This window comes from Oncorhynchus nerka, linkage group LG22 (genome assembly GCF_034236695.1).
Source record: "Oncorhynchus nerka isolate Pitt River linkage group LG22, Oner_Uvic_2.0, whole genome shotgun sequence".
Classification (NCBI taxonomy): domain Eukaryota; kingdom Metazoa; phylum Chordata; class Actinopteri; order Salmoniformes; family Salmonidae; genus Oncorhynchus; species Oncorhynchus nerka.
The window spans coordinates 11,922,112-11,932,391 of record NC_088417.1 but is presented as its reverse complement, the minus strand read 5'-3'; the positions used below and the strand labels follow the sequence as shown (position 1 = coordinate 11,932,391).

General features: G+C 40.4%; 1 protein-coding gene across 2 annotated transcripts; it reads right to left on the bottom strand.

The window, feature by feature from the left end:
- Positions 1 to 1,178: 1,178 nt before the first annotated feature.
- On the bottom strand, positions 1,179 to 10,030 carry LOC115119569 (myelin-associated glycoprotein-like). Of its 2 annotated transcripts, XM_065006926.1 has the most exons (7): positions 9,933 to 10,030; positions 5,567 to 5,953; positions 5,133 to 5,438; positions 4,730 to 4,996; positions 2,802 to 2,880; positions 2,631 to 2,688; positions 1,179 to 2,254 (listed from the first exon to the last, which is right to left on the bottom strand). In XM_065006926.1, the coding sequence occupies exons 1-7, from the start codon at positions 9,937 to 9,939 to the stop codon at positions 1,997 to 1,999; spliced, it is 1,362 nt and encodes a 453-aa protein (XP_064862998.1). In that variant the 5' UTR covers positions 9,940 to 10,030; the 3' UTR covers positions 1,179 to 1,996. The 2 variants fall into 2 exon arrangements, with proteins under 2 accessions (XP_064862998.1, XP_064862999.1); XM_065006927.1 differs by lacking the exon at positions 2,802 to 2,880 and having other exon boundaries at positions 2,054 to 2,254; positions 9,933 to 10,029.
- Positions 10,031 to 10,280: the final 250 nt, after the last annotated feature.

Genomic DNA, 10,280 nt, shown 5'->3' with positions numbered 1-10,280 from the left:
AAGTTAGGAAGGTGTTCCTAATGTTTGGTATCCTCAGTGTCTTCAGAAAGGACCCCTTGACTTATTTTATATTCTGTTGTTTTACATCTTGAATTAAAAATGGATTAAATAGAATGCCCATAACACGGTGCAGCCATCACCTTGAAAATATGAAGAGTGGTACTCAGTGATGTGTTGTGTTGGATTTGCCCCAAACATACACTTTTTATTCAGGACATAGAATTAATTTCTTTGCTAATTTTCAAGCAGTTTTACTTTAGTGCCTTATTGCAAACAGAATGCATGTTTAGGAATATTCTAATTCTGTACATGTTTCCTTCTTTTCAGTCTGTCATTTAGGTTAGTATTATGGAGTAAGTAACATGTTGATCCATCCTCAGTTTTCTCCAATCACAGCCGTTAAACTATGTAACTGTTTTAAAGTCACCATTGGCCTTATGGTGAAATCAGTGGAGGCTGCTGAGGGGAAGACAACTCATAATAATGTCTGGAACGGAGCAAATGGAATGGAATCAAACACATGGAAAACATGTTGGATGTATTTGGTACCATTCCATCAGTTCTGCTCCAGTCATTACCACGAGTACGTTCTCCCAATTAATGTGCCACCAACCTCCTGTGGGTGAAATCCCTGTGCAGTGTTTTTCCTCTCCGGCGACTGAGTTATGAAGGACGCCTGTATCTTTGTAGTGATTGAGTGTATTGATAAACCATCCAAAGTGTAATTAATAAACTCACTACGCTCAAAGGGGTTTTCAATGTCAGATTTATTTTCTTTTTTCTTTTTATCTACCAACAGGTGCTCTTCTTTGTGAGGCAATGGAAAAGCTGGTTATATCTGTATGAAAGTTGCTGCTTGACTGAGGGACCTTACAGATAATTGTATGTGTGGGGTACAGAGACGAGGTAGTCATTTAAAAATCATGTTAAACACTAGTATTGCACACAAAGTGAATCCATGCAACTCATGTGACAAGTTAAGGAAATGTTTACTCCTGAACTTATTTAGGCTTGCCATAGAAAAGGTGTTGAAGACATATTGACTTTCAGCTTTTCATTTTTATGTCTAAAAACATAATTCCACATTGTGTGTAGAACAGTGACACAAAAACTCAATTGAATACACTTTAATGAGATGTTAAATGTTGGACAAGTAAGACCAAAAGATGTCATGGAAATTGAATGTAAAGGTTTTAATTACAGTGCAATTAATAAACAACCTGAAATGCAGTCTCAATTGTTTCTTCGATTTAACACTCAACATAAAAACTGAAACAATTACTTCTAAATAGATATAAACTGAAAATAGATATTATTGTTATTCTGGGAACTGCACAAAATAATAAGAGAAACAGTGACTAGTAGATGTTAACACCATTCTGCCGTCATGTAGACTTCCTGCACCAACTTCATGTCTTGTATCAGACCACTGTCTCTCCAACTGGGGCTGCAGGGTAGCCTAGTGGTTAGAGCGTTGGACTAGTAACTGGAAGGTTGCAAGTTCAAATCCCCGAGCTGACAAGGTACAAATCTGTCGTTCTGCCCCTGAACAGGCAGTTAACCCACTGTTCCTAGGCCGTCATTGAAAATAAGAATTTGTTCTTTACTGACTTGCCTAGTAAAATAAAGGTAAAATAAAAAACTAACTGTGTCTTTTCTCCTCAGTCATCATTGACTTTATATGGTCTTAATCTGCCTTCAGTGAGCTAGTTGAACCCAGCAGTTCCTCTATTACTGGAACCCATTAAACAGATGCTCTGTGAACTCAACACTCAAAAGAAATGGTCCAAAATAAAGAGTAGCCTGCATCATCATATCAACACTATAGTAACAGTTAAACACTTTTCATCCCAGAAAATTCTACAAATATGCAGATAATCAAATAGCACACAATTATTAATGCAACAGAAGTACAAACATGAAGCAAGAAACACAATGACAATACTGTACATAAAAACACTTAATACACATTGGAAAAATAATTAACAAGCACTTATTAAGTCACTTGTGCATAAAGCCCATCTAGGTTGTTAAGTGGTGGTTCCTGGGCCCTACTCCCGGTCACATTGACTTCAGCGTACACACTCTCCTGTCCCTGGACCCTGTCCTGGGCTGCAGCTGGGGTCTCTTTGGTCTGTAGTTTGGAGAAGTCTATGTCACCGTATTGGATCTCTTCAGGCTGGTCTTCTGCAGGTTTCTCTGGTTCCTCTCCGGCTGTGGCCTGGTTAGTACACACTGTCCCAACCGGGGAGTTCTGTGGAGAGAACACAGAGAGAGGAACAGGTGTAAAGCTCTAACCTCAGTAATGTGTAAAACTCTAAGGTCAGCAGGTTACACAACACATACTGAGTGGATGACAATGAAAATGTCAATTCAACTGACAGGAGTAAAGAATTTCATTTTGTCAACAAATGAGCTCCAATCTAAACAAAACACTGTCAAAGTCCAACAACTATTCTGTTATCATTCCATGTCATTACAGGATGTGGCATTGCTTTCGATGTGGTCATCTCCCCTAAACTTCCTCTAAAGTGATGTTAACCTCATGGCTTTAAATAGTTTCAGCATTAATTCAGTACTTCCTTAGATACACTTTGTAGATGGTTTTGTAAGTTGAGCCTTATTCCCACCTGTCCCTGTGGACTGTCTGTCCTTTCAAGTCCATCGTGGAGCCTCGAGTTTCTCCTCCTGGAAGACATTTACAAAGGTATTCTGAATGCACTGAGAGGGATTTCATATTAAAAAGCACAAACACAGCAGAAATAAAATTGTTTTGCGTTGATGCCAGGAATAGTTCTTACCATACAAAAAGACTGATCAGACTGATAAGCAAAAAGGCCCCCAGAGTTCCTGCTGCAAACCCAATAACCTCTCCTTGACCTGAAAATACAGCACATATTGTGGTCAATTCTCACAAAAAGATCTCTAAAGTACACTACATGACCAAAAGTATGTGGACACCTGCTCGTCGAACATCAATTCCAAAATATTGGGCATTAATATGGAATATAGAATGTCATTGTATGCTGTAGCGTTAAGAATTCCCTTCACTGGAACTAAGGTGCCCAGCACAAACCATGAAAAAAACAGCCCCAGACCATTATTCCTCATCTACCAAACTTTACAGTTGGCACTATGCATTGGGGCAGGTAATGTTCTCCTGGAATCCGTCAAAACCCAGATTCGTCCGCCGGACTGCCAGATGGTGAATCGTATATTCAACAAGCCAGAGAACGGATTTCCACTTCTCCAGAGTCCAATGGCAGTGAGCTTTACACCACTGCAGCTGATTCTTGTCACTGCACATAGTGATCTTAGGCTTGTGTGCGGCTGTTCAGCCATGGAAAGCCATTTCATGAAGCCCTCAACAAACAGTTATTGTGCTGCCATTGCTTCCAAAGGCAGTTTGTAGCTCGGTAGTGAATGTTGCCATCCTACTGCCAATGTTTGTCTACAGAGATTGCATGGCTGTGTGCTCGATTTTAAACACCTGTCAGCAACATGTGAGAATCTGTCTCCTCACCACGTGCTCTCACCACTGGTGTCCCCCAGGGCTCTGTTCTAGGCCCTCTCCTATTCTCGCTATACACCAAGTCACTTGGCTCTGTCATAACCTCACATGGTCTCTCCTATCATTGCTATGCAGACGACACACAATTAATCTTCTCCTTTCCCCCTTCTGACGACCAGGTGGCGAATCGCATCTCTGCATGTCTGGCAGACATATCAGTGTGGATGACGGATCATCACCTCAAGCTGAACCTCGGCAAGACGGAGCTGCTCTTCCTCCCGGGGAAGGACTGCCCGTTCCATGATCTCGCCATCACGGTTGACAACTCCATTGTGTCCTCCTCCCAGAGCGCTAAGAACCTTGGCGTGATCCTGGACAACACCCTGTCGTTCTCAAATAACATCAAGGCGGTGGCCCGTTCCTGTAGGTTCATGCTCTACAACATCCGCAGAGTACGACCCTGCCTCACACAGGAAGCGGCGCAGGTCCTAATCCAGGCACTTGTCATCTCCCGTCTGGATTACTGCAACTCGCTGTTGGCTGGGCTCCCTGCCTGTGCCATTAAACCCCTACAGCTCATCCAGAACGCCGCAGCCCGTCTGGTGTTCAACCTTCCCAAGTTCTCTCACGTCACCCCGCTCCTCCGCTCTCTCCACTGGCTTCCAGTTGAAGCTCGCATCCGCTACAAGACCATGGTGCTTGCCTACGGAGCTGTGAGGGGAACGGCACCTCAGTACCTCCAGGCTCTGATCAGGCCCTACACCCAAACAAGGGCACTGCGTTCATCCACCTCTGGCCTGCTCGCCTCCCTACCACTGAGGAAGTACAGTTCCCGCTCAGCCCAGTCAAAACTGTTCGCTGCTCTGGCCCCCCAATGGTGGAACAAACTCCCTCACGACGCCAGGACAGCGGAGTCAATCACCACCTTCCGGAGACACCTGAAACCCCACCTCTTTAAGGAATACCTAGGATAGGATAAAGTAATCCTCCTCCCCCCTTAAAAGATTTAGATGCACTATTGTAAAGTGGCAGTTCCACTGGATGTCATAAGGTGAACGCACCAATTTGTAAGTCGCTCTGGATAAGAGCGTCTGCTAAATGACTTAAATGTAATGTAAATGTTAATAACTGAATCCACACATTTGAAGGGGTGTCCACATACTTTTGAATATATATTGTATATCTAACCTACGATTGTGCCCTACGTGCCCATTTTACCTTTTATAGCCAGCTGCACTTCATTCGACTTCCCACAGCCGTGACTATTTCTTCCTTCACAGTAGTACAGTCCTCCATTACCAACAGTAACATTGAGGGTGTAACTCTGTCCAGATGCTATCTGTGTTGTTTTACCCCCACTGATCTGGAACCAGGTGAAGTTTGTCACAGGAGGGTTGGCTGTACTGCTGCAGGTCAGATTAACACAGCTGCCCACTAATACTGGATCAGCTGGACTGATGGAGGTCGAGGTGTCCTTAGGAGAGACTGGGGGAGAGGGGTTCATTTAGAATGTATCTGGATATGGTATATTGAATAGTCTCATCAAAACCACTCTATTACAATCATCAGTGAAAACATGATAGAATGATCTATTCTACAGGAACCGATGACTAAATCTTACATGAAACGTTAAGCATCATGTTATGTTCAGCTGTCTTGTTGCTTGTCCCTACTGGGTAGACTGCAGTACAAGTGATGTTCTTCTCATGATGAAGGTATGACGGAGTGAAGGTCACCGTGGAGAGAACTGATTTGGTTTGGTCTGGATTCTCCTGCAGTTGGTTCTCAGTTGTGAACTGTGTTGGGAGAGTCCATGTCAGCTCGGGGGGGTGTTCGGGACAGGGAGCAACAGCTGAGCAGTTCAAACTGACAGGGGTCCCTTCCTTCACCTCACCTGAGACAGTTAGGATGGGACTGGAAGGCAAATCTGTAATACATTGTAGATAAATATATTTTACTCTAATAGTTAAACTGTCCACTTGTTCTTCTCTTATCATTGATGCAAGGAATCTAAACTGGGAAAAATAGTTGCTAAACAGTTCAATTGTCTCTTACCACTGACAACTATATTAACAGACTTATCAGGATCTGTTGCACGGAATGGTTGACTCTCAATCCTGAAGAAGTATATATTAGTGTAATTGGTGGTTACATTGAAGACGACTGTGGTGCAGTTCTTCTGGGACATGTTTCCAGTTATCTTCCCTTGATATCTGTTGACCATCTCAGTACTGTTAAATATCACACTGTCCGGATGGCCCCCAAAGTATGGGTTTCCTTTAATCCACACTCCAGAGGTTAGTATTGTGCTGTTAAATGTATACTTATTTTGGTCAGGAATATCAAATAAACATGGGATTTGAATACAGGAGCCCGTCAGTACATCCAGTCTATCTGGCATTGTGGCGATCAAATCTCGTTGGCCAAAACAGGCCAAAACACCTGCAACATAAAGGACAACATCAGGGAGGTTCTGATATATTATCAGTTCAGTTCAATGATGTGTATTAACCCTAGATGACTGACAGGGGCCTCTGTTTGGAGGCAACTGCACAGCCATCTTGTTACTACTCCTTCAGTGTAAAACAGATGTTGGAAGCTATAGAAATGCATTTATTAATGTCTATATTCGTTTTAGACAAGTATATTCTATTACAGACACCTTAATGCAGACTTTTAAATTATATTTTGTGACCTGCAACACTTCCTTCAGTAGAGTGACCCTACCGTTTCTCCAGCCAATGATTGCATCTTGAAACTCACTAAATTGGTATTATCCAATAGCTGCTTCATCTTTGAGTCAGAGTTTTTCCTTTTTCCTTTGCCCCCAACTATGAGAAACTATGTGGAACAATTTGAGGAAACACTTACAAAACAGACACACTCCCTACTTTCTAAAATCCTCTCATGGAAGAGATACATAGATGATGTCTTTGTGCTCTGGGAAGGAAGTCAGCAGGAACTAAATGAATTCCAAACTCTGCTAAGCAAGAGCTCTGAATATCTCAAATTCACCATGCAGACTTGAGAGAAAAATAAACTACCTGGACTTATGGATCATCAAAGAGAATGATGCATTACATACAGATTTGTACACAAAGCCAACAGACCTCAAAACCCTGCTACGTGCGGATAGTATGCATCGCCTTCCACTCAGGAATGGTCTACCATATAGCCAGTTATGCAGGGTTAAACGAATCTGTGGCCAACATTCAGATTTAGACAGCAACGCTTAGAAAATGACTAATAATTTCAAAATCAGAGGCTACATGGAAAAAATCCCTGATGATGCAACGATGAAAATATCTCAAAAACCACGAGAAGAATTGCTAAAAAGTAAAGAAGAAAAACAAATATTTTGCACTAAGTACACCAAGTGTTCAGAGAAAATTAAAGAAATCCTGAAGAAGCACTGGCATATTCTGCAGTCAGACTATAGAATTGCAAACCTCTTCAAGGACCCCCCACTGGTGGTCTATAAGTGTGATCACAATATTGTGGATAGTTTAGTGAGATCTGACCTGCCCCCTGAACCCACTCAGACACTCTTGACACACAATTGGAAATACCAATGTGACTCATGCTCACAGTGCAATAGCACTACAAAAACATCCTTCTTCAGACACCCACATACAGGTGGAAACATCCCTGTTAGGGGTATCATATCTTGCAAGGAAAAGGGAGTAATCTCTCTCATCACATGTTTCATGTGGAAAACCTACGTAGGACAACCGAAAAGACAATTAAAACAATGCATAGCCTGACCACTGTAACGTGTGTCGTCGTCTGATGAGGAGGAATCGGACCAAAGCGCAGCGTTGTAAGTGTTCATGACCTTTATTTAACTGAACACTGTTAAAATCGATGAATAAAAAACAAAAGAAAATTCAAATCACACCCCAACAAAACCAAAATAGAGACATAAAAAGCTCTCTAAGGTCAGGGTGTGACAACCACCGCAGCTCAATCAGGTGTAATAACACTGACTATCCAGTAGCAGCTCACTTTGTTGAAGCTAACCATCCCATCTCCTCACTCAAAAACACACCCATATACACACGCATTGAGCATGTTGGCCAACCAAGGAGAGGAGGTATTTAAAAACATTGACCCCTACTGTCTTAATATTGACTTTGATCTCAGGCCCTTCTTGTGAACTATTCATTTCATGAAGAAGTCTTATAAATTAATGTATTCTTTCTACAGTTTATCAGCGTACAACCAATATGTTCCCCCTGTTGATGATGCTTATTATGCATTATTGATGAACCAAAAGATTACATGTAACAACATTTTATGAAATTGGAAACAATTAAATACATGTGAAATTAAATTAAACAATAATGTATGTTGATGCTAATCTTATGCTAATTTTAATGATAACAATAGGCTAATATATTCAATATGATGTAAACTATTGTCTTTTAACAGTTTCACTCAATTCACTCTAATTAACCTCATAATTGTGACACACCCCTCATGATTGTCATTGGTTGCACTAATTGCACTGTTTGTCTGCATAACCTGGTTCAAGCATTCATGACTTTACCCTGAAGAAGGAACAGTGATGCCGAAACGTTGGTGTTTTACCCAATAAATTACTGGGAGTTTATATATATATAGAGTGTGCAACTCTCTTTGTTTTTATAGCTTACAGTGTATTCACCGTTAGTCAGCACCTCTACACTAAGTCATTTTCTCTGGATGTGCTCCACATAATGCTTTTTATATCACCTGAACATAACAAATAAATAAATAAACATGTAAAGACATTAAAGTATTTTATTTATAGAGTACTAACTTTACCTTCCCCTTCTACAACAAAATACTTAAATACATGTAATATAGTCCTTGAAACATTTGATTTAAATACTGTAGAATTCCATTAATTATCATGGAGGACTGCTTCTTCTGGGGAGTACCATATATAGAGACAGGTGGTTTCATAGTCTCTCATTGGCCGTTACATAGAATCAGCGATCCAGGGTTTATACCATCACTGTTACAGTCTCTCCCAATAATAATAGTTGTGGAAGGACCACTAGAGGGCAGGCTGGGCTCACGGATAGTAGCCCAACAAAGCATGTTGAGACAAGGTAACCAGAGGTAATTAAGCACAGCTGACGGTACTAATGACATATTCTCTTTCCCCTATAAGAGAGAGGATGGAACCAGCAGGGAGAGGAGAGACAAACCCTCTCTGTAGAATGGCTACCAAGAGAACGGAGCTAGCCAAAGAAGATCCATTAAGACAGTGACAAATCTGTGATTGTTGTTATAGTTTAAAGATAATTGTCTTGTGTTCCTGTGTCATCTAAAGAAGAAGATGTATGTTGTTCCTTGGGAGATTCTCATTGATTATGTAGAAGTGTTGTCAGAAATCTCTCAATAGAGAACTGCGTTCAACCAAGAAAACCTACTCCTGACTTGTTTATTCCACCTCTCTGTTTTAGAGTGACACCAAATGACTTGGTCCGCTCACATAATACTAACTTATTTCTATGTACAGGTGATTTTTCAATTGGTCGGTATGTTGTCAAGGAGTGGTGATAGGAACAGTGGTGGAAGCTATACTGTTAACCGCACACAGATGTAGGTTTCACATGAACATACAGAGACATGAAGAATTATTTCCCCCTTTCTGGTTCTCTATTTGTGCTTCTTTTTTTACTGTTATCAGATCTTCAACCAAAACCTAATATTAGATAAAGGGAACTTGAGTTTATAAACTTTTTATAGTTATTTATTTTCTTTCATTAACAAAGTTATGCAACACCCAATACCCCTGTGTGAAAAAGTCATTTGTCCCTTACTCTCAATAACTGGTTGTGCCACCATTCCAAAACACACAATCAAGTATACATGAAAAGGTATTAAAAGTAACAAATTTAAAGTTTTGGAATGGCCTACTCAATGTCCAGACCTAATCCCAATTGAGATATTGTGGCAGGACTTGAAACGAGCAGTTCATGCTTGAAAACCCATGAATGTCGCTGATTTAAAGCAGATCTGCATGGGACAGTTTGCCAAAATTCCTCCACAACAATGTGAGAGACGGATCAACAATTACAGGGAATGTTGGTTGGTTGTCATTTCAGCTGAAGGAGGCACAGCCAGTTATTTAGTGTAAGGGAGCATAACTTTGTTTAAGAAATAAATTAAATAAGTATGTAAATGTTGTGTTATTTATTCACTCAGGTTCCATTTATCTAATATCTTTTGATTGAATATCTGAAAATATGCAAAAACGTTTTCACAGCAGTTTAAATCCAGACTATTAAATACACTAATCAGGAATTAACTGTACACTTTTCTACACAATTAAAAAGCTGGAATATAGCACATCACATAAAATATAATGACTTGTGGTTATTCCTTTATCTCTGATTCATAACTAGTTGTTGTTGTGTTGAAGACTCACCTGACATAAAGAGGCCAATGAGAAAAAAACATGTTCTCAGAACAAGCCATGTGAGAACTCACACACTACTGATCACCTGAAACAGTACAAACATACACTTACTGGTGGAGTAACTGAACTCACACAACACATTGCATTGAACCATCCCCATATCAAATACACTATGTCCTTCAGTTGTAAAGCTAATACATGAACAAACAGCAGTACATTAGAACATATTGAATCTCATTACTCATAATTCATTTTCTTTAATTTATTTTGAATATTCAAAATAACAGAAGATACTGTGAAGAAGTCGATTCTTGACAGGCTTGAATAGGAATGTGTGTGGGATTTAAAAAATATAGT